At 36.3% G+C, this 24506-nt stretch overlaps 2 protein-coding genes across 2 annotated transcripts in view; one reads left to right on the top strand and one right to left on the bottom strand.

Annotated features, from left to right (window-relative positions):
• Window positions 1–1051: 1051 nt before the first annotated feature.
• Window positions 1052–13362, bottom strand: TSPAN19 (tetraspanin 19). The gene is given in 11 exon segments (XM_066550704.1): window positions 1052–1086; window positions 1089–1122; window positions 2293–2377; window positions 3677–3770; window positions 3773–3815; window positions 5497–5612; window positions 7412–7481; window positions 8716–8747; window positions 8750–8845; window positions 10153–10222; window positions 13342–13362. Coding segments are annotated over 11 exon segments (696 nt in total).
• A 593-nt stretch (window positions 13363–13955) lies between these two features.
• Window positions 13956–24506, top strand: part of LRRIQ1 (leucine rich repeats and IQ motif containing 1) — a 105473-nt gene continuing 94922 nt past the window's right edge. Inside the window, exons 1-9 of the mRNA XM_066550285.1 lie at window positions 13956–14054; window positions 14550–14718; window positions 15877–15988; window positions 16920–16990; window positions 18194–18296; window positions 19005–19210; window positions 21093–21167; window positions 21345–22544; window positions 23318–23470. Coding sequence (XP_066406382.1) covers window positions 14584–14718; window positions 15877–15988; window positions 16920–16990; window positions 18194–18296; window positions 19005–19210; window positions 21093–21167; window positions 21345–22544; window positions 23318–23470 — 2055 coding nt within the window. The 5' untranslated portion in view covers window positions 13956–14054; window positions 14550–14583. The remainder of the gene's footprint in view (window positions 14055–14549; window positions 14719–15876; window positions 15989–16919; window positions 16991–18193; window positions 18297–19004; window positions 19211–21092; window positions 21168–21344; window positions 22545–23317; window positions 23471–24506) is intronic.

Below are 24506 nucleotides of genomic sequence, written 5' to 3'. Positions count from 1 at the left end.
ATTAATTATTTTAAGTGTAACAAACCAGTGAGACATGGATAGGTAATTATTAGATTTGGATGTAATTGACTGTGCTAGAATAGTGAAGAACCCTCCCCTGTGGACTGAATAGAAGTATTTGTACATTTGCAGAAGCTGCTTCACAGTGACTGAAGTATTGTATACTTCCCAAAATGTAACTCTTGAAGGGAAGGAGGCACTCCTTTGAATTTGATGTTCTCTAAGTAAAAAAATCAGCCCACGGCTAGCACTCGAAGTGGAATTATTCTCATTCTAAGTAAAAAGAAGATACCAAATTTATAAGGGTCAGAAAATTGATTACTGAAAGGGAAGTTTTACAGAAAAAATAAAAAAATGCTACCGCGTATGCTTGCAATACTACACCTTCCTCTGTTCCCAAGATGTTTCAGGTCACCTCATTGATCAGAGGATAAAAAATGTTTTATGGTTTCAAGACCACTCCACTCTGAACCACTAAATCCATTTGATTGAATTATTGGTAAGAGACACTGAGTAAAAAAAAAGATGTCAACAACAACACTCCTTGGAAAAGACCTGAGGACTCCAATATTTATAAGACTCAGTGAAATTTCATGAGATTAAATTACACAACAGATAAGAACAAAACACAGAAGGACTGGAAAGAAAAGCAAAGGCCTAAGGAAGCAACATTTAGTAAATTTTTTTCTTGACCAAATCTGATAAAAGGCTCCTTCTGTTTCAAAGTGCAATGTACTATGCAGTACTATTTACATCACTTTGAACAAGTTGATCCAGGAATTCAAGAAACTAATATTGAGCTAATCAGGAAGATTTGTTAACCAGCTAGTGAATAACATAGCACTTCAAACTTTAACACAAAATATTGTGTAGCATACTACCATAGCCATAGGCATGAGCAAAATTCAAACATATTAAAGCCAAAATGTTAATATTATCATGACTACAACAAGTAAAGATTAATCCAAATTTTAGTGGAAGTAATTCCACTATGAGACTGTCATAACAATGGATCAGAGAATTATTGCACCACAGCAATGCTCAGGAGAGTTCATGATTCATTTGGCCAAATATTAGTCTTCCTGGCTTTTTTAGATATCCTGTGAGTGCAATCAAAAAAATCTGGGAAAGGAAAAAGGGTGAGATAAAAACAGCAAAGAAAGCGTTCAAACTCACTCATGAGTGAGCCAAACTGACTGCCAGCTGGGCTCCTATGAATAACAATGCAGAGGATATAAAGGAGAATGATCACAATGTCCAAAGACACAAGCTGAATTTTCTGTATCAGTACAGACTTGCTGTGTGACCTCCAGCAAGTCACTTGGGTCCACATTCACAGAAGTATCTTGAAATCTATTTCAAGTGACACATAATTCAGTATTATTAAAGGTTTCACTACCCTATGAATTCAAACATGGTTGAATTCAATGATCTTAAAGGTCTTTCCCAAACTAAATGATTCTAGGATTCTTGGTCTTAGCTCTTGAATGGGGATAATAGATCTTTGCCATCTGACAAGAATGTGTCAGTGATAGTAAATTGAGGATCATGAGACAGTCATGATCTGTGCTAGTGAGGATTAGGTGAGTATGAAAAAGAAACCTTTTCATTATTGAACTGCCTCACTTCATAGCCTGAATATTTTTACTACATACATCTGTAGGAAGCTAGACATATGGAGGAGGTTAAATAGGCCATGCTTTTAATTGTCTGAGTAAAAATGCACTGATTTCATATCCAACCTCACAATTTTAGATATTATTAAAAATCCTTCTTCCTGCCTTCTGCCTACCTTCAGGGTATCTGTAGAGTGAACAATCAACTCTTTTTGCCATTATTCATGTGATTTTGTTCTGATATTGAAAGCTGTGTTTTTTGTCAAAGAAAATTTTCTCATAGATGTGGGAGAAGAGATTTCTTTGTTTTGTCTTGTTTGATTTAGTACACTCATGGAGTAGGTTCTGTACTGAGGACAAAAGAGGTCTTTTAGGTCTTTTGGTGCAGAGATTTTACATACTCTTTAACCACTTCCTGGCCTTAAAATGCTGTTTGCTTTCAGAAGCCTGGTCAATCACTTCATTTTACAGGCTTTGGACAACATAATTTCTGATAGTGTTTGAATGTATGGCAGATTGTTGGTAAACAGTGCTTGATCTTTCTTCTAATTAAAATTGATGGAAATATTATAAAAATTTGTAGAGCATGTCAAAACCAAATGGCACTGGATTGATTTTTAATCCCAGTAAAAATACCAGCATTTTGTGGTTTTTTTTTACTTAAAAGCAGTCTTACCTGTGTGGTTAGGAGGCTGATAGTAATGTTGATTAAGGTAAGAACATTGTTTCCAAACTACGTGTTTAAATGTTCTTCACATCCTTAGGCAAGTACATAAAAAGGGATGTAAAGAAAAATCATGTCAGTTTTGGAACTTATATTGCATCTTAATAAGAACATACTTTTAAAATGTATAGAATAGAGCCTTTCTGTATGGTATGATGTGTTCTGGTATTTACTTGCCAGAAAGCAAATACATCAGTAATGTTTACTGGAGAATATTAGCTATATTGTTATTTAAATTATCTGAACTAAGCTGATTGTTCATAAGAAAATTTGACATTTTTGCATGGAAATGTTCCAGAACTGACTTAATCAAAACAGATTCTGCTTTGTGTGTGTTTAACTGAGAGATTAACTTACAAATAAATGCTGAAAATTATATTTACAAATTTTCATTGATTGTTATGAATTATGCATCCTGAAATGTATATGAGTATGTTTCAAGTTATATTGATTTTTAAAACAATTGTCAAATTATTATATAGATTAAAATAGGTACAAATACAATAAAACATATACATAAATGTTTTCTATACTTAGAAGTGATTTTTTAAATAATGACAAGGGTTTGTAGAAACAGGTGGGAATTCAGAACTGATGATCAAAACTAGACAAGAGCAGATGTCATTGGACAACTTCCCATTATTTACTGTTCTGCTTTGTCAAGAAGCAACAACTGCCCTCTGCATTTTTGTCCTCATTGGCTGGTCCTCCTAACGCTGCGTGGTTTTCAGAAGAGGAAAATATGTATCACTTTGCTCCAGCTCAGCTGGTGATACCAGGTGGTCCTATGCAAACTGGTCCCTTGATATTAAGATGCATAAATGCTCACATGGACTGGTCTCACAAAACACATCATATTTCAGTGTCTTTCTCATTCCACTTATCCTGTAAAGTATTGGAACTGCTCTGGAAACAAATAATACAAACCTGTGGAGACATTGCCCACAATTACAAGTGGAAAATGCACTGTATTCTCTTAATATACTGCGCTGTGTACTCTTTATATACTGCCACTTTCCATTGTCATCATTGATTTGCACAGCATGGATTTATGCCAAGATACTTCTTAAACCACTTCTAAATTTCCCTGTGATATTGATCAGGCAAAACTCCTGTTCTATTTAGATCATCCTTAATTTAGAACTGCCTACATGACTGACAGCTAACAAGTAAAAACCAAGGCTTCCAAGTGACCAGAGACAAAACAATGAATATTGTTAAAATTTTGCCATTTTCAAGCCACATCTTGAAGGAAAATATGTTTTGTACTTCTTTTTCTAAAGTCTATTTAGTAACAAAAGTTACATTCTTCAAGATATTTTTTTTATTTCTTACCACACTGTATATTGAATCCCTTGGGACATCACAAAACCATTTCTTTAGGTTGTAATTTGTGCATGGACATGGGAATTGAGTATTATTTTTGTTTAGTTCTTTTTCTGCTGTGTGGCATTGCATCTTCCACAGCATTTTATCTACAACAGAAATCAAATAAAAACAAGAAACTTGGATCTAGAAACTTCAATATGGACCAAATTCAGAGAATATATATTTATTCCTTTGTTGCTTTTAATTGGCCAAAATTCTCCCCTCTGAGATCTTTAGCAATATCCTTTTTCCAACTCATTTTAGTAGCAATTGATCTGTCTTCAACATGTAGCTCAAACTTGGAGGACAATGCAAACACTATGCAGCGTTCAAATAATTATCAGCTAGCTCTTCCCAATAACCTACCTACTTCAATACCAGTAAAACAAAAGCAAACTAAACTATGAAAAAGATTGGAGAATGGAATTCTTTTCATATAGAAAATTCCAGGAAATTCTCATTCTGAATCAGGATGAATCTTCAGAAATACTTGAATTGTTTTGTGGGATGAAAATCTTCCATATTTTAGCTCAGAGATGCTAAAAAACAACATGTCATTTTCATGTTTTAAAGGGTCAGTTCAAGATCTACTGCTTCTAAATTTTGAAAATTAGATAACTTGGCAAAAGGTGTCCTTTCCCTGTATAGATATTCCATTTCAACAACTCCATGGTTTTAGTTAAAATAGTCACCATCTTTAAGCAGTTCATTAAATATCACCAATAATATATAAAATACTATTGATGGTCTTCATGTTTTTTGTCTTTGTCCTGGCAAATGCCAATGATTCCAGTAGCTGGGTAGGTGGTGAGTCTGTACTCCTACCACACTCCAATAAAACTGCAGTCAAGAACACCAGCGCATAGTCTAGCTGCACCATTGACATAATGGGGTCACCACTAATCACTTGAGAAATCATGAATGCAATGAATGGATCTTCAAAGAACAGATTTTAAAAATACATTGCAAATGCATTTGTAATCTTGAGACTAGACCTATATGCTGTGTGAGTTATCTGGAATCATCAATTATCTTCAGTACTCATTAAAAATAATGTAACTCAGCCCTGGAAGAAGTCATATTAAGGGATCCATAGAAGCATTTTAAACCATATTAAGCTGTTAAACTGTAGTGTTTGTAATGAAAAGCTCATAATACAGAATAAATTTCAAAGGTGGATAACAGATCACTGGTCAAAAACATTCCTAACTACTTCCAATATAATTGACACCATCCAAATGTTTTAAAAGACTTTTCTAAAGAAGTAAACGAATTACCTGCTGCCAGGCCACAGGAAATATTTTGAGTAATACCTAAGTATGTCTATTGAAAGTGCTAACTTGCAAGCTCATTTTAGGCCTCAAGCACTATTTCTGAGAGTCTCAGTGCAAAACCTATTCAAATTTTCTCACAGGAGGAGCTCTATTTTGACCTCATAACATCTCTGCTTGGTTCACATCAGCCTTGAGTCCTAAGCAGATCAAGTGTTTTATGGATTCTAGCACTGTAAAAATAGCAGGACTTCCATAAACTTTTTCAGCTGCAGGAATTTTTTCAGGTTTCAGTGACCAGAACCCTCTGTTCCTACATGAAATGAGGAGTTCTTCAAGAGCTTAATGACCCATATAACAGCAAGGAATCTGCCAACCCACATCAGATAATAGCAGCAGACCTTGAAAAATTAATCCTTTACTAAATGAGATTTTTTTAATAAGTTCTGATTGATATACACATTTCTGGTGAATGCAGTATTTTTAGAGGTCATATTCTGTGGGGGTTTTCCCTCACATCATGCTGCATAGCACTCAGAATGTTCCACACAGATTCCTGCTCAGTCAGACTCTTATTCCTATATTCAGAAATAAAATCATCAATTCTGTTGTTCCATTGATTTTGAACCTGTTAATAAATATTTATAGCACTTGATATATGCATATTGATAAGGGTGTGGATGGAGACTACAATCCTTGATCTTTTATTGATATTCAGGCTTCTTCAAAGATTACTTGCAAGCAGCAGCACTCTAATCAATTTGCCAAACATGAACCAAGACACCTCATAGCCATTGCACTCATAGGAAAATTGTAATGCCAAAGGGAAGGATAAATGAAGCAACCAAATCCCATACACAGCACAGGCAGGCACAAGATGATTTGCCCAACTGGAGCCAGGAGGGCTAGGAAACACTTTAGTTCCACCTGATCTGTCCTGAAATACTAAATCCTACTTCTCATACTTACTTTTAATAAGCACAGTGCCATATAATTATAAGCAGAAACCAAAAATTCTGGACCTACTGTGACACAAACTTTTGTAAGTCCCACAGAATCTGGCCAGGACATGTTTTACCATAGGCTGGGGGAATGATCAGCTCATATTTGCCCTAGATTATGCATCTTTGCTGAGACTGATAAAATACACCTTCAACAGTAAGTGAAATGGGCAAGCTCATCATAAAGAGTCTGACTAGAGAGACTGTAGCAGGGAATGTATGCAGAGGAGAAATCCTAGGCCACTAAAAGGTTTCATTACAAAGAAATGAAAGAATTAAAATCTCCAACTCATTTTCCTTGCTATAGCTGTCCTAAGAAGAAAACTCAAAAGCTTTCACAGTTAATGATGATGTAACCATCATTATACTTCAGCAACACTTAATAAAGGTTGAGATCAAGTGTAATTACAGTTGATATAAAATAAATTTAACTTCAATTTTTCAATCAGTTTTTCTAGCACAAATAGCTGACTCCAGAATGCATTGTTCCTGACAGTTTAAATCTTCCAAAATATAAAACCATTATATAAAACAGGTATGATTCCATCATTAGAAATCAACATTTGATAAAGAAATTTGATTATACAGAAGGACTAAAAGTAATTTATTTGTGCTGTACTCTGCCTGAATAGCAGCAGCCTTTGGAGAACCACATGAACCTTTTGAAAACACTGTCACTGGAACCATAACTTTTGAAATTACGGAATAGAAAAGTGGCCAAGCTGGTATTGATTCAGTACAGATTACCTTCCACATAACACAGTGAGAACTACTCAAGCTATTGCAGTTGTTATATGTAGGAAAATAAATGACTGGATGAAGTTTCAGAGTGGAATAGTTACTAGAGACAACAGCTATGTAGGTATTTATTGTGGTTTGCTGTTGTTCCAATTGAAGATACATGTTCCTTAGATTAGGTCTCTGCTTGTACCTAAAATACAAGTTCAAGCAATAAAGTTAATCGTTCATTGGTATATTTTGTCTGCTATGATACCAGTAAGTCCTACTATCAATTGCACAGGGGACAACTGCTGTCACCTTCTAACAGACACAGCTCAGCATCTAATACTTCCTCCCATGCCTGCAGATACCCAGGACAGAAGGACTTCCTGGGTAATCCCTCAACGAGAAATAAAGCTGTCCCTTCCACTGCTGATTCCACATTCCTGAATAGGAAGGGTGTGTTTTTTTTGCAGGGGAGAAATTGGAAATATATTTCCATGCACTGCCATTTACTATATTGAACCATGCTGAATTCCTCAAATTATGTTTTTCACATGTTCTAGTATTCCTGGTCAACATGTAAAATAGTCAGCTTCAATCAAATGGCAATACAGTTTTCAGTAAGAACTGACTATTAGACATGTTTTAATTAATTGCACAAACAAACTTTAAGTTATCAGCAGTCCCACATAATTTATTTACATATTTCTTTTTTCATCATTATTAGCACCAATATTGCCACCTGCATTACAAATACCAGGATTTGAAAACTCATATACTGAAAAAATGCACAAAGCCAAGCTATGTATAAACATTATTTTGAATAAGTGAGCAATAGAGTAAAAAATTCCAGAACCTCGTGTACAATCCTTCATGACTATTATTTACAGTGATTTCAACAAAAATAAGAATTTATTTTCCTGGAAACCTGTGCAAAGTGACATCATAGTCTAAGAAGCAGATTTCAAGCAAAGAACAACTCACTGTGATGGGCTTAAAGACACAGCCATAACTGTCTTTGAAGTGAAGAACAAAAACTGTTTTTAAGTGGCTGTGCTTCACTGAAGAAAATTTTTATTTCTTTATTTCCTGTATGAAAGACAATGGTACCTAAGTCCCATGCTTATTTAAGAACTCCTTTGATCTATAAGATGCAAAATAAAAAGATAGCTGATTTTGCTTATTTCCAGTGAAAACCAATTTTCACCCACAGTATTTAGATACTGTGATAGTAGATGGTTCCATGGAAGTTGGAAATGACACACATGATTTTCTTTCATCACCTAACAAATTGTCAGGTACACACTACATGCCTAAGCAGTAGCAGGGAGGAAGAAGGAAGAAGTTTCCTGGTTGTAGCACCTGGGCTTTGCTCTTTGCTGTGCAAAGTCATATTTGTAGTGCTTAACAAATTAATCAGTAGCACAGTTCTCTGCTTCAGCCTTCACACAGTCTAAAACAGATCTCTCAAAAAAGGGGACAATAAACAAAATATGAAGGGAAAATGGTGTCAAAATGATAATAAGAATGTATAGTTACAATGCAATTTATCAGAAATAGAAGTGTTATTCCCTTAAAAAGTAGGAATTTTATATAAACACAGAGTCTTCAGTTTAGTCTACATAGGTAACAGCTTTTTAATTATACTTTGATGTTTCAATATTGTGGCCATACTGTACCTATCTTTGCCTTCAAGTTTCAATATTCTGGACCAGGCTTTTCTTTGTCTTCAACATATACTAAGTCTTTAAAAACATCTATGCTAATAAATACAGTGGTTAAAATCTTTTCTGCATTATACTGCAAGTATTTGGTCATTGAAAACTTTCATGCAGTGATATGGAAAGATCTTCAGTGGTATTGAGAATTCATTTGAGCCAGGACTTTAGATAAATATGTCTTGCTATCAACAAATTTGAATGTGGAAATCACACCAAGACAGGATCATATTTTTCATGCACACACAATTCTCTTTCACTTTACAAGAAAGTTGGAGGTTTATTTCCACGTACTGTAACCAGCAGACAATTGATTTCCACAACACTCCAAGGACTCCCATGGCTGATGTAACAGTAAAAATAGACCCAATGACAAGCTTTATACAAGAAAGATATGTCATGGGCTAGTTCTTGAGGGAAGAAACTGTAACACAGTTCGTTTGTACTGTTACTTGTTTTCCTTTTATTTTTATGAGACTTCCACTTACACAACTTATTCCAGAAAAATATCTTTGCAATGCCATTACAGAAAGGATGGAAATAACAGAATTATAAAAGGGTCTTCTTCTTCTTCTTCTTCTTCTTCTTCTTCTTCTTCTTCTTCTTCTTCTTCCCTATATTCACAGAAAGAAAAAGAAAGATTTTCATAAATTTAGGCAACAGTAATTGCATATGAGATGTAAACAGAACATTCTCAATTGAACAATGTGAACCAACGACAAGGAAATCAGTGAACAATTACAGTTCATCAAGTTAACAGATTTCTTTTCTGTTTGCCAAGAATTATGAATACATGTGCAGATCCTACAGGGAGACAGAAATGTATTTCTCAATAAATTAAAGATTCGGTGCTGTCCTCCCTCTTTGTGACTGGACACTTTCTCCTCTGCATTCCAACCATTTCTGCATCGATATGGAAAGTAGCAGTGCTTTCATTACATCCAGCCCACCTGGAAGTAATGAAAGTAATGAAGTTTTCTCCCAGAATTACTGCCTTGGATGGTTCCTATGCCATTAGTTTGGAACTGACACTTAACACAGCCAAAGCACTCTGCTCTTTAAGAGCACATCTATTGTTATGTGACCCAAAACTTACCTTTCTTAGAAAAAAAAAATTAAAAATTGATAGACACTATGGGAAAAAGGAAGATCCATGTGGAAAGGCCATACTCTTATTCATCCAACCCAAATCCTCACCTAAAGGATCTATCATCTCATCAAATGCAGGTCAAATGCAGTCTGGTAAATGATATAAAGAAAATATGAATAGAGCTGATTTATTTCTCAGTGATTCATCTACAAGGTGAATATAAGTACATCAAGAGAAAGAAACAAATCAATTGCATAAATTATAACAATATCTAAATTGTAGATATAGTAATATGTTTTCTCCTGTTTTGATAATCATACCACATAATGATGGAAAACATACTCCAGAGGAAAAAAAAAAAAAAATCCTTACAACCATGCAGCTCAATCCAATACTGCCACCTTGTGAAAAAAAATACATTATGTCTTCTGTCGATTACACAGAGCCATACAACCATAAAATGGTTTGGGTTGGAAGGGACATTAGAGACCCTCTACTTCCAACACCCCTGCCATGGGCAGGATCACCTGCCCCTCAACCAGGTTGCTTAAATCTGCTTCCATCCTGGATTTGAACACTTCCAGGGATTGGGCATTTTCATTCTGCAATCATTTAAAACAAAAGAATAGTTCTATTTATACTGAGAAAAAAAACACTGAAGAAATCGTTTCTGTCAAATAAAAGCCACAAACTGAAAGCCAAAAGCAGAGCCTGATGGAAAGAGGGGCAGGGGAAGGGAAGGATTGTTTTTTTAATTAAGAACATCTAAAAAAAATTTAAAGCTGCTAAATAAGAGAAAGAAAACAGATTTCGTGCTAAGAAAATTCCACTGAAGATATTTAAATAGCAGGTTTTTATCTCTTATTTTCATTTTTTTGTTTTCAATTTTGAATCACAGCTGAAAGTATAATCATATATTCAGTTCATTATGAAAAAAATATAAGTACTCTTGTAAATCACAATGGAACTTTGTTTCTCCAGATAATATTTTATAAATTTTAAGAGTATTTTCAGATATATGGAACAAAAAATTAACAGCAGCAGTAGGAGCATCAAGATGCTGTATAGTCTCCTTTGCCTCTGTTTCACTGTACACACACATTTTTGTTCTGTTTTGCTTTTGGTTTTGGTCTTTTTTACTTTAAGTTGCTAAAGACATTTGGAAGCAGCATGTATTTTGGAAGATTTATATGGCAAGATTTATGTAGCCTGGCATACACTTGTTCTTCTATTCTCAGTGCACTTACTAAATAGTAAGAATACCAGCTGCAACAAAGAGATGACAAATGTGAAGCTTCTGCAGTCAAAATTTGTCTTGCATTAACAACTTATTTTAGATAGAAAACACATTACATGTGTATAAAATTACGTTTTTTAGAAGAAAATATTCAGCAAACACAAGCTTAGCCTACCCTGTCAAGATCTTCAATGCCTGGGTTATAAAACTTCTTCTGCTGGATTTCAGCACAAAGAGAGCTGTAGTAAGTTTCTCAAACAGCTCTGCAGTGGAGTGGAGTCAATAATGGGGTCAACAATGCACCTTGTAAAACTATAGACTGGATGAGGCAACAGGCTTTTCAATTTCCCTGGAGAAGTTTCACTACCTTTGAGAGTCATTGAACTTTTACTTGGTTTTCAAAAATAGAATGTATCAAAACAGTGGTGTGATGCAATTTTTTTAGGAAAAAACTCCTGAAGAGTTATATTCAACATGAAAACTGGAATCTGCAATAGCTCTCTTATGTTACCTATGTGGTTTCAAAGATTTATTCTGAGAAATTTTAATAATAATTCAGTTCATCCTAAAACATTTACCTAAAAATTAAAAATATTATCCTTATAAATTAACTTACATTTTATATTGCATTGTTTCTACGCAAGAAAATCTTTACCAGTATTGAATATTTCCATCCTACCTTACAGAGAATGGTCAATCGATGATATATTTCTTCCTGAAGTCCAGCATAACCACATCCTTAGAACAGAGAAGTTTTCTTATGTTGGTTAGCCCTGACTTTCTGGATACAGGCAACAGGTTTTAGAAATTTTCGGTTCATTTTGATGCACTTCCTGTCATTCCATGCCATGCAATTGCTTTCCCTTCATTTCCAAATTCGTGAAATGAAGAATTTTAGCTACAGCACAGCTCTGTTCACTCTACAGTTTTGGAATCAGTGCCAACATTGGTGATGGGGATCTCAGCAGCAGCAAGCAGCTACACTCAGGGTTGGTGTGAGGGTTCAGAGAGCTGCAGAGCCTACAGCTGCAGGGACGCTGGCAATCCAAAAGGCATTGCAAGGGCATCAGGGCACGGGCCACAGCTGATAAATCCACACCTTTCAATCTGTGTAACCTGTGGCAGTGAGGACGTCTGCACAGTCCCAAGGTGTCATTGGGATCAGGGTTAGGGTTAGTGTTGAGTGAGTCAAAGAGCCTACAGCTCTAGGAGCACAAGGGCTGGAAATGGCATGCCAAGGCAACCCCAGCATGGCCCCAACATTGCTGCTCCTGCTTCTTTCTAAAATCAAGCACCCAAGGGGACTGGGACTTTAGGGTTACTCTGAGGGTTAGGGCAGTGTTTAGGGTGAGGATTAGGGTTGAGTGAGTCAAAGAGCCTACAGCTCCAGGAACAATATGGCTGTAACAGGAATGGCAAGGTGGTCCCAGTAGGGCCTCAGTATTGCTGCTCCTGCTTCTTTCCAAACTTGACCACCCATATGGATGGGGGTTTTATTGTTAGGGTTAGTGTTGGGGTTATGTTTAGGGTTAGGGCAAGGGTAAGAGTTAGTGTTAAGTTTTGCCTTAGGGTTGAGTAAGTAGTGATTTGACAATTTTTCATTTCATTTGATTAAATGAAATCTTTCTATGATTTCTATGAAATGTCTCTTTTATTTGCAAATTATTTTGCTAAGACAGGATATAGTTTTTATTCAGTATGTGCACAGCATAACTCCACTACAAAAGAAGCATTAAGTGTGCATTCAATCAGTGAATAAAGAGTTGATCATGGTGAAAAGTTCAGCAGTGATATGATTATATAAAAGGGTGGATTTCAAATGGATACATTTCCATTTTTTAATAATTATTATCATGCTTATCCATAACACTGGTGAGAAAACTGTAAACAGTTGCCCTTGAAGCAAATAATTTTTCTTCAATGCTCCTAAAACTTTCAAAAAGGTACTCAGCTTATTCTAATGACAGCAGATGGGAAAACCCCTACCATTTTTGGCAGATCCTTCCCATTGCTCCCAAATTGCACATTTTCTATGGAAAACCTAAACTTATCTTTCAGCTCTTAATTTTTATTATGCCTATTTTTGCATCTTGGTATTCCTCATCAGACTCAGGGTTAGATGTGCTCCCTGTAAACACACAAAACCATTATCTGCACCCTGCCTGATCTGTGGAATTTTTCCTTGACTGAATTCTATTTAGTCTCTAATTGTCCAACTGGACATTTTCTCCAGCTTTCAATAACCAGCGAGGGACTTTTACACAGGCAGGCAGTGGTAGGACAAAGGGGACAGGTTTTAAGCTAGAAAAGGGCAGATTTAGGTTAAATGCTACAAAGACAATCCTTACACCACAGAGGGTGGTGAGGCTTGAAAACAGGTTGCCCAGAGAAGCTGTGGGTGCCCCATCCCTGTGTTCAAGGCCAGGCTGGATGGGGCAATGAGCAACCTGGTCTAATGAAAGTTGTCCCTTCCCATGGCAGGTCATGTGGAAGAAATGATGTTGAAGGTTCTGTCTAACCCAAACCATTCTATGACTATGAATATGACCTTTCTCTCACATTTTTTTTTTAACTCCTATTATTTGCTCCATACCTGTAGCACTGGCAGGGCCATGCTGAGCCACTGGTCTCCCTGCACCTGTGAGGCTGTGCCAGGCTGGCCATGCCATAGTCCAGTGCCCCAAAATGGCCCCAGTGCCAGCCAGCCCTTCTGAGCCATGACCCAGCCCCAACATGGGAAGACAGAAGGGATGTCGGGTGTGTTTTCATAAAACATCTTTACTGTGGCTTTAGTATGCTTTTATTTATATTTTTTCCCGCTTAATTGCCTCCTGCAATTTATTGTGAACACTGAATTCCAGTCTATGACTTCAAAAAAACCCCAAACACAAACTGAAAACCAAAATAAAAATACCCTCAAAAACAACAACAACAAAGAACCCCCCAAAACAAACAAACAAATCCCAAACCCCAATATTAAAGAAAAAAGCCCAAACAAACAAAACCACGAAAAAGGTGCTGCGAGGTTCTCCTCCTTACGCTGGGGAGCGCTGCCTAACGCCCCTAGAACGCGAAACGGCAGCTCCTGGCGAAGTCTGGCTCCTCTCGCTGCCCGTCCGAGCCGCTGTTTCCCGTTGCCGTGGTGACGCTCCCGCGGTAGCAGCGCGGCGCGGGGCTCTCGTCCACCCCGTGGAGCTCCCCACCGTCCGCTGTTGGCGGATGCGGAATTTCAGGGCGGAGGGGCGGCCGGTCTCCAGAGGTGTCCAGAAAGGCGGAGGCTCCGTGAGGAGCTTGACCGAACGACAGGTGAGTGGGTACATGAAGTAGACGGGGGGAGACCGGAGGACTGCGGGCACTCTGAGCGCTGGACTACAACTCCCAGCATGCAAAGTGGCGAAGCCGCTCGCCTGTCGGGAGGCTGCGGTGGGCGGTGCTGCCTCCCGGGCGCGGTGCCTTTCGGGAGATGTAGTTTTCCCTCAGCCGCGATCTGGTGTTCGCCTTCCCGGCACGAATGCGCTCCGTGTGCCTGGTGTCCCGCTGCAGGAGCCGAGCTCACTGCCTCTCATTCCCTTCATTGCAGGGGGCAACGGGTTGCGAAAGGGGGGAGGAGGGCCGTTTCTCCCTTCTAACATCCATCCACAAGTTTTTACCTCTGTGGGTTACATAATTTCTCACCATTTCTCTCTCATCATCTTTCATAATTTCTGTGTATCATTAAAACTTTCTATATTCTTAGCGTTATTTTGAGGACTCTGTTTTGGTTCATACTGCGTTGAAAGGTATTAATTTTTTTTTGTGTAGCTTTCAAAACAGATAAGACCCTGTGGGAAGTAGAATGTCGGAAGATATTGAAGGAATTGAAAGAGAAGTAGAAATTGAATTAGGCAGAATCAGTGTTTCTTCGTTTGGAACAGATGATCCTGAGGCTGACACAGAGGCATCAGAGGAAGCCTTGAGTGACAGTGAGACAGTAAGTATTCAGTGAGCTGAGCACTCAGTGTATCCAGCGAGTGTTCAGTGAGCTAAAACGGCTCCGTTTGATGAGGGAATGTTTCCCTGACACACCTAACCTGAGGCTGTGATCTGAGCAGTAGTCTTGGTAGTATTGCTTAATGAAAAATGTAACAGAACAATAAGAGAGATGGATATCAGCATTCTGCTTGAGAAGATCACACCTGGAGATTTTATTTTCTAATCTTCTGAAGCTGGAAGATTTGATGAGGTAGATTAAATCTGGATGAATAAACCCATGATTCTTCACTGCAATATGTATTTCAATCTTACAAGAGACTGATTTAGGAGATTCCTTCTAAGATTTCCAGATACTAATTGCATATAAATAGGTTCTTCAAGTCCTCTTTCTTGTATGACTTCTTTTTTTTTGGGAAATGTCTTTCCTCTGAATTAAAATCAGTTATTTGGGTCCTTTTCTGCCATTTTAATCGTGCAGATTCATAGCATAGGGATTGGTTTGTAGGATATTAGGGTGGATAATATTGATCATAAATCATGTTTCATATGATGTAGACAAAGGCATCAGTGATAAGTGTGTAAGAACTCACATACTGAACATCAGCAATGTCTACCACAATTTGCACATCTGAGTGAAGGCAGACCATTTTCCCAAAATATTGACATTCAAGGCAGTCTTTTGAATAGAAAGTTTCTCTGTAATAAAGAATACTGAAGCATTGGTTCTACATGCATAAACATGTAGTTTAAACATAAGTAAATTTAAAGTTTATTTATCCTGAAAAGAAAAAGATCCTGTACCTCACAGGTATTTGATAATTTTTATCTCATCCTTCTTCTTTAATTTCTTGGTCCAACACAGTTATAAATGCAGTAATTTAATGAAATGTGCTTCTAGAGAGAGTGCAAGATACATTGCTGAAATTTTACTAGACTGTAATTAAAATTGGAATTATGAATTGTTCAGTGGGTGGTAAGAAAATGAGAAGGGTATAGGAATTTGGAAACATTTTGGTGGAAATTGCTGCTAAATCTCCATCAATGCTTTATAGGCAAAGCCAAAACAAGTCTTTATTGTCTTATGTCAAGTATTTACCTTTTTTCAAGCCTGTGAGACAAAAATGTAGAACATATGTCAAAGGTTGTGTTTTTCTAGATTTCAGGCGACCTACCAGAATCAGTTCTCGCCTATTTGAACTTTATCAAGAGCAGCAATCAAGAAGCTGAAAAGCTTATACTGCAGGACTTAGAGGATGAGCAAAGTAGAAGTAAGCGTTAATCACAGTTAAAATGTTTGTACACCTCATATTGCCAGTGGACATTAGACTAACAAGCATCAATAAAATAATGCACACTTTTAAGTAGAACAAGCAGCGAAACCGATTCCATCAGCTTCTGAATGCAGGATGAAAGTCTCTAGGAATAAAGCCATGCAATGCTATCTTCTTGAATTAACATCTGAGCAGAAATTAAACTTTTTTAAAAACTCATCTAATGCTAAGGAAGGCAGGTTGCAAGGTTAATCTCTGAGACAAAGCTCAGGCCAGACTCTTCATCAAAGTCGAAAATGAAGTCAGTGGGAGCTGAAATGTAGGGTTCAGATACAATTGACTCCCACAGGATATGTTTTAAGTCTATCTTGAGAGATGCCCAAGCTCTCATTGGATGAAATGACCATTAATTGGCAAAAAATAGATTGCTGTCAGCTGTGTGACTGAAGCCAAGCTCGTGGAACTGTCTGTTCCATTAGTGCAATAGGCTTGGTGACCAGAAGCTCAACATTGACTACAAATTTTGAAATCTGAGGAGCATCCCTATTTATTCTTTCTTTGTAATGCAATCTTACTCTTTTAAATTGTTCTTTGTCAGCTTTTGACCTAACTGATACAAGTGCTGCTGTATTTTTCTGCACAGAAAATGTTCTGCTGTGTTCCATGATGTGGAATTTTCTTTCATATTTGCTATCACTGTATTCTTACAGAATCATTGTGTCTGTTTCTGTTATACACATTTTCTGCTTTTAATGCACATAAATGATTTCCATACATATTTAAGTAAAACTGGGGGGGAAGGAAAGGGAAAAAAAACCCACTTTATTTTAGTTTAAACATATTGACAGATAAACAGTGTAAACCAAAACTGAGCATTCATAAGGGATTTTCTCTCTGCGGACTAAATTTATTTTAATTTTTTCTTTAGATTACATTTATGAAGTAGTCTCTTGCCATCCTTCTGAATTGAAGGAAGATACAAAGCAATTTAATGAAAAGGTATTTTTAATTTATACATTACTTATAAGGAATAAAATTATATTAAATTATCTAGATAACTTAAACTTGAGATCTATAAATGTGTCAGGTTTTTTTCTGTAAGACTATCCATAAGGTATTAAGATGAGTTTGTATATACAATTCTTTAGAATTAGGACGTCAACTGTAATACACCATGTCTATAAGCTTTCAAATTTGAAATAAATTATCTGAGATATTGAGCACAAAAATAAAAAAAAATTAAACAAAACTGAATAATCCTTTATTGATAGTTATTTGGAGAATATTATCTTAATATTATGATATTAATAACTCATATATTATAATATTAATAAATTATCTTAATTTAAGCTTCTCTAATCTTATTTTTTATGATGATCAGGAAGATGTACTACTATTAACCTTGCTCCTAATATATTCCATTATTTTATAGAAAATATAAACATGGCAATCTCTGTACCTTTCAAAGACAATTCAAGAGTTATGAGCATGAGTGCTTCTATACTTTCATAGGATTTGACTGAATAACTCGCTGAAGTTTTCTTAGAAAAATATAAAACTGTATTTAATTTATTCACTTTTAATTTGCTGCCTGGCTTTTATTAGTGAGCACTCTTGCAAACATGATTTTTTTGTTCTCAGAAGACTATTGTTTAAAACAGCACAATTACTTCATGTGACTTCAGCTGCCTTACAACTATTAATATAGGCCCAAAGCATGTGATGAACAGATGATAAATGAGCAGGAATAGATTACTTGCCAGTAAAGAACAATGAAATAAATATAGCAATCCTTGTGCCCATAGTATTATTTTGAAATAGTCTTAAAAATTTGCTCTGTAACTAGTTCTTCCCCAGTGCGCATAACAGTATTCATGCATAAGTTCTTGGTTTCCTAGAAAGTAAAATAAATCTCAAATGCAAGACATTCATTTTTCCAAGTCAAAATATTAAATATATTTTAAAAACACATAGAAATATTATGTATTTTGATAAATACTACAATATTTGTTACTCAAGAAAACATTATTTTGACTGATATGTTAGCATTATTCAATGTGTAAGGATTCCAGTCAGTAGTAAGTTTTACCTTGTTGTAGTTGTCATATGATAAAAAGTTTATTCTTGTTCTGGAAGACTTTTATAATGTTCTACTTTTAATTTTTTTTCTTGTTTTTTAATAACAATTTTAAACTATGTTAGATACCGGTTGAAGTTGAAAATAAAGACTTGCAGCTTGCTACAACACCTGATTATAGTCAGTCCATCAGTGATGAAGCAGTCACTCATGACCACTTTCTTACAGGTAAACAAGCACATTATTAATTAGGTTGGGTTGATCTTTAACATATCAGTATTTCCTGCTTTTCTGTTGTCATAAGTATCATAGCAGTTTTTTAAAAGAATTTCACATTGCAGTATACAGCAGGGCCTGATACTTGATGGATTTGACATAAACAAACACTTTTGCCTTTATCTAATTTCAGGATCACAAAAACATCATAGAAATTAGTGTCAAAAAATACCACTCAAAAACGAAAGCTGCTCAGAGGCACTAAGCAGGTTCTGCTTTGGCCACAGATTTTTGTTGTTATTTTGGTTTTTGGATTTTGACTGGTTTTTTGTTTGTTTGGTTTTTTTTTTTTGTGGTCACATTGGCTGAGGATGTTCCTTTGCCATGGGCTTTGGATGAGTTGGGCTGGAGTATTTCAGTGCTAAAGCACTAAAAGCCACAGAAGACATCCTCTGCAATCCTGAATTGTACATTTTTAGAATAAGCATAGTAGTTGCAGAGTCACTAAGTGTGCCAAATAATATGACATCTCTGATGGAAAGGACTTGTGCTGCAGTTCTGATTTCCTATATATATTATATAATACATGTAGGAAATCAGATATATATTGCTGGCTATATAGTCATAGGATCTTTTTCTTGTCTAATACCTTAAGACTGTTTAATGTTCCCCAGTGCTTATTAGGAAATTAAATAAAATGTTTTCTTGGTTGATTAATAGCTGATCTTGAAATGAGCATAAGTCTTGCCCATCGTGAAATAGAAGAACAGTGCAGACAAGCACTTGAGCTTGAAGATGAGAAGATGAAAAAGTGGAAAGCTGAGAGAGAATCACGGGAAAAACAGAATGAAGAGGAACATGCAAGAAGGGTGAAGCATCTGGAGCAGTTTGAGGCTGAAAGAATAAAGTTAGATCTTCTTCATAAGGTAATGAATCATATTAAGCCAATCTGTTCCAGTCTAGACTATCTGAATTCTAGCTCTAAGGTGAAAAAGGGGCTACTATCTCAAATTGCATCACTGTCCTAAACCCTGTCTACTTGCATTGCCAGTGAGTTGTAAAATGTATTTAAGTGCAGTCCGTTGGTTTTTATGTGTTTACTGTTTTAATCAATCGTGAATGAATTTACTATGCTACATTTTAAATTATTCCTTAAGCTTTGCCTTTACAAAGTTTTTATATTATGAAATCAGCCAAAGTACTGGAAATGAGAGTTGTGCTGAAATTAATCCCAAATGAAAAATGGTCACTGTGCCCTAATAGAAACTACTTAGCTAGTTTGGACCTCCCACCCCAATTTCACATTTCAATGTTAAAATCTTAATGGAAGTAATCAGAACCAAAATTACTCACTACAGCAATGCTGGTGCTGTTCTTCACTAGGTGAAAGTTACAATACTTGCTGTCCCTATTCTTTATCTGGGAAACTTACTCAGGCTTCATCTACTGATGAATGCCATAGCAGATGATAACTCAGCACGTTGGCTGGTTGCGCTCTCAGACTATCTAGTCATGTTTTGCTATAGTGGGTGGAGCATCATAAAAGATAAAAGAGTGTAAGAACATGAAGAAATTTAACTCTCAGATATTATTCTTGTGAGGCCACAGAATTTTATTATTTAGCCTAAATAAGTGTGTTTTGAAAGGTGCATTAACACTACATTTTCATTAACTAATTTGTGGCTTTCTGAAGAGGTGGGTGCCTTGGCAGCAGCAAGATAATTCAAGTCACCAGTAGTAAGGAAGGGCTTAGTAAATGCAAAGACCTTTGATCTCTGAAGGCCAGTTCAATGTCTGCTATAGCTGTCTTTTCAAAAGGTCAGAAAAACTGATAGGCCTTCTTGACTCTGCTGTCACAAAACATTTCTGGATGTAGGATGGCTTTCTCTAGGAAAAGATGGACATGGCCATGTTTAAGCACTTTGATACTGCTGTTGCAGGAAGGCTTCTTTTGGAGGTGAGAAATAGAATTCAACTTTCCTACTGCAGAAGGATGTAGATGCCTGGTCTCTCATGCTGATCTGAACAGCATGCTTCTGAATGCCCATGAAAAACAGTGCTTAGACATGTGGGAGACTTTAGGCTCCAAGGTGAAAGTGGTTGCTTTTACTACCTCCTTCATATCCTCCATATTTGATTTGGTTGATATATCTTGGTTCCATCAGGAGTCATGTAGTTCTGGATCAGCCTGGTTTTTAGTTATTTACCTAACTGACTTTCTGGCTGCTAACTTACAGTCTGATTGAGACTTTTTTCCTGATTGAGGTTATGTTGGGCAAGAGGGGAAATGCTATTTGCTTGCATTATAGTGAGAAAGTAGACTTGAACTTTCATTTTCTGTTTAAAAGCAATTTCAGTCAGAATTTTTTTTTTAGCTTTACTGAACAAAATTCCCATTTGAAGGATTTTAATATTATCAGTACATACCAGTGCAATTAAAGGGAGATTGTTCATGCTGCTGTTCAGACATATTTCTGTTTTCTGCCTGTATTTTGAATGGTTTGGTAACTAGTTTTCCTCTTCGGTAGTAGTACAGATCTTGGAGAGGAAAGTGGCAGCTGTTTGGGTCAGTACCTAGATGCTGACTTTCTGAAGGTGTGCATCTCTCAGTGCTTGACCAAACTGCATTACTGATGCGAGTGTTCTGTTGTTTATTGTGATCCACACATGGCTCAGTTTCTCATTTAAATTCGGGCATTCACAAAATTTGATTGTTGGAAAGTCAAGAAGATGGGTGAGATTGGAGAGAGGGTGTTTGGTGTCATTCTGGGTTTTGTACAGTATTCATTTAATTAATTTGTTTTGCAGAAACGCCAGGCTGCAATAGAAGATGAGTTACAAAAAGAGGAGGAAGCTTGGAGAGACAAAATGAGGCGACATGCGGTAAGGTTGTACAGTGAGCTTTGGTCAAATGACTGTGAGGTTACTGTTAAATATTTGAGAATAAGTGTTATCATGGAATACTTAATATACTAGATTCTGTTTGTGAATGATAAATATGTGCCAATACCTGTCCCATTTTAAAAGTGGTTGAAATCTATCCTAATTGTTTTGGCCTAGGAATTGATCATGAAGCTACAGTTGCAAATGGAGGAGGAAAGAAAGGCCTTGGAAGAACAGAAAGCAAAAGAAAGACAGCAACTGGCTGAACAACAGAATATAGCAGCTGTGAAAATCCAAGCTAGATTTAGAGCATTTTTAGTCCGTAAAAAATATGCTCCCATTTTAAAACAATGGAAATATGAAATGAGAAAGAAGCAGAAAATACTAGAGGAAATAGAGCGAGAAATGAAAGAAAGAGAGGAAAAACTGAACAGGCGAATGCAAGAAAACAGGTTAAAGAGAGAAGAGGAAAGAAAGAGGCAAGAAGAACTTGAAAGAAAACAATATTTGAAACAGGTGAGGAGGCATGAGGAATATGAGAAAAAGAAAGAAAGCCTGAGATTGGAAAGAGAAAAACAAGTGCAAATAAGAAGAGAAGAACAAAGAAAATTAGAACAAAAAAGAGCAGAAGCTGTGATGTGTGAAAATGTAGAAAATAACATAGAAGACATAAAAAAGGATAATAAGACAGAAAATATGAAAGTAATTAGAGAAGAGAAGGAGAAACTAAATAAACAAGTAGAGGAACCAAAAGAAAAGCATGCTGAAATGATGGATGAAACAAATAATTGGATGATTCCAGCAGAAAGAAATTTGACACCAAGCGTGCTAGGCTCTGAGAAGGAACACCCTTCTCAAGTGAATAATGAGAACTTATACATTAATTCAGTAACACAAGAAGAAGAAAATAACTCACAAACCTATCTTGATAAAGTTTCAACTGGCCGTATTTCAAAGGATGAATCTCTTAACTTTGGTGCTAATGTCATGGCAGAAAGTAAGGCAAACTGCATATGCAGCAGCCCTCCAAATGTCCAGCCAAATGCTAATAACAGAGAAATTAAAGATCGATTTTCTCATGAAACTATGAAGAAAACTTTATTTCTGATGGAAAATGCTATTGAAGAAGTCAGAGACACCTGGAACAGTAGTCAAGATGTGGCAGATTCTTCTAGTAAAGTAACTTTTCCTGATGATATTGAAAAGAAGAGACTAAACTGGATGAACACGTGCAAGTCTTGGTCTAAAATATATGAAGAAAACCAAAGAAAGCAAGCAACTATAAGAAAACGACTAAGGAAAAGTTCATTCAGCAAGATGCCTCCACTGAGTACAGACAAGATAATTCATAGTGGCCCTTGGAGTACTTTGCAACAGGTAACTGGTAATATGAAAGTTTGAGAATGAAATGGGAGACATACTTCCACTTTTTTTGTTATCTTCTCTTTTGGTATGTTCGCAGAATGCTTTATTGTTGAGCGGGAAATAGATATTGTGACAGTTCCTGTGCCCAGGTGCAGAATGAGAGCAATGACAATGACTTTTAAATTCCAATGAGTGTTGTGGAACAGACTGTTGTGGTATTAGTCTTCAGATGATTGATAATATTAACCCTTTAAAAGGCAAGATCTCTTACATTCTGCTAAATTAACAAGGTTTTGCCTTTGTGTAAAGGCCTACATTTCAGTTCCTGCTCCCTTCAGAGTTTTGAGAGCAATTGTCTCTTCTAGAAACAAGATATTACTGATCAGCTTATAGATAGTGTTTTGCCATAAAGGACATCTCCTGGTTGCCAGGACTTATTTTTCTTACCACTTATTGCTTGCTCTGTGCTCTCATCTTGATTTCCATTCTGAGATGGCCTATACACACTTCTAGTCTGAATAATTTTTGTCTGTTCTACACTCATGATTTATGATACTGTGACTATTGTTTTCATGCTTGCCTCTCCCATTGGACAGATCAAACCTATCATTGCTATTCTTTTCTATATGAAAATATTAACATTAGTTGCTTGCATTTTATAAAGCATTAGTTGTTTGTAGTTTTGTTTTCTTTTTCATCCTAAAGAAAATTACCATAATATGATGTTGTGCAATGAGTATTCAATATACAAAACATTATTTTTATTTATCAATAAATGCATGTAGGTCACAACGCTTACACTCGAAGATTTGCCAGCTTGTAGCCTCTCAACCTTATCTGAGTGTTCAAACCTTCAAGTTTTGACTCTGAGGCGCTGTGGACTGGTTGCACTGGAAGGACTAAGTAGCTGCAAAGACCTGAAGTATATCAACGTGGAGGTACCAAGCATATTTGATTCTTTGTTATAAAATGGGGAGAACTGCCAGTTTTGCTCCTTAGTTGATTGTTTGGTAGTCCAACTGAATATGTAACTTTTAGCCTTAAGAGCATAGGAATAGCAACAAAATACTCCCAAATGTGAACAAAGTTATACAAGCAGATTTACTGTGCAAATAACAAAAAACTACATGCTGTAAATGATTCAACCTATACTAAGAAAATAGCAGGCTAAGGTTAGCATTAGTATAGATCTTTGTTTCCTCAGTCTCTGATTGATGAGTGGGCAGATGCTGTTCACCATAGCAGGTGCTCAGCTTGAGCAAGAATAGGTAGAAGGACGAGTCCTTTGCAACATGAATACCTGTTACATGTATTTTTAAGTGTAAAAATACACCTTGAATATTAATTAAAATTAGAAAAGTATATGCTCAAGAAATACTACACATAGTGAGTTATACCAGAGACCTAATGTTTAGGTATTCACTGCTGCGCAGTGTTTTACATGCCCTGTTTAATGACTAAAGAGAACTTTTTCTCTGTAATGCATCTTTGTTCCAGAACTTGGAAGTTTACATGAAACAGCTTTGTTCATATTTTTAATTTCATGTGTTTTAACAACACATTTTCCAGATGAAAAGACGAAGCACAGCAAATAGTGAAAGAGAAATCTGAGGAACCATTATTAAAATGGCCTGGGGAAGGGGATGTTTAAAAAGCAAGATCCCTTGGAGGAATAATATTAGCTTAGAACAGTGTTAATGTTTGTGACCAAAGTACCTCTAAATGCAGACTTTTGCTATTAGTAAATAGGATTCCAGCAAAATTACATTGGTCTTCATAAGCATTTAGTAAATATGATGTTTCTATGCAGTTTTTAGTTCAGTCTCCGAGGGTTTCGGGAGGTAGGAAAATATGTATGGAAAAGACTGCTCTGTTCTTACCTTCTTTTTTATGCTCTTTTTGTTTCAACTCTGGGTATTTTCAGAGCCAGAATGAAGTTCAAGATACATTCTTGTTCTGTTTCAGCAGGACACA

This window comes from Molothrus aeneus, chromosome 5, assembly GCF_037042795.1.
Source record: "Molothrus aeneus isolate 106 chromosome 5, BPBGC_Maene_1.0, whole genome shotgun sequence".
NCBI lineage: Eukaryota > Metazoa > Chordata > Aves > Passeriformes > Icteridae > Molothrus > Molothrus aeneus.
This window is presented reverse-complemented; position numbering and strand designations above follow the sequence as displayed.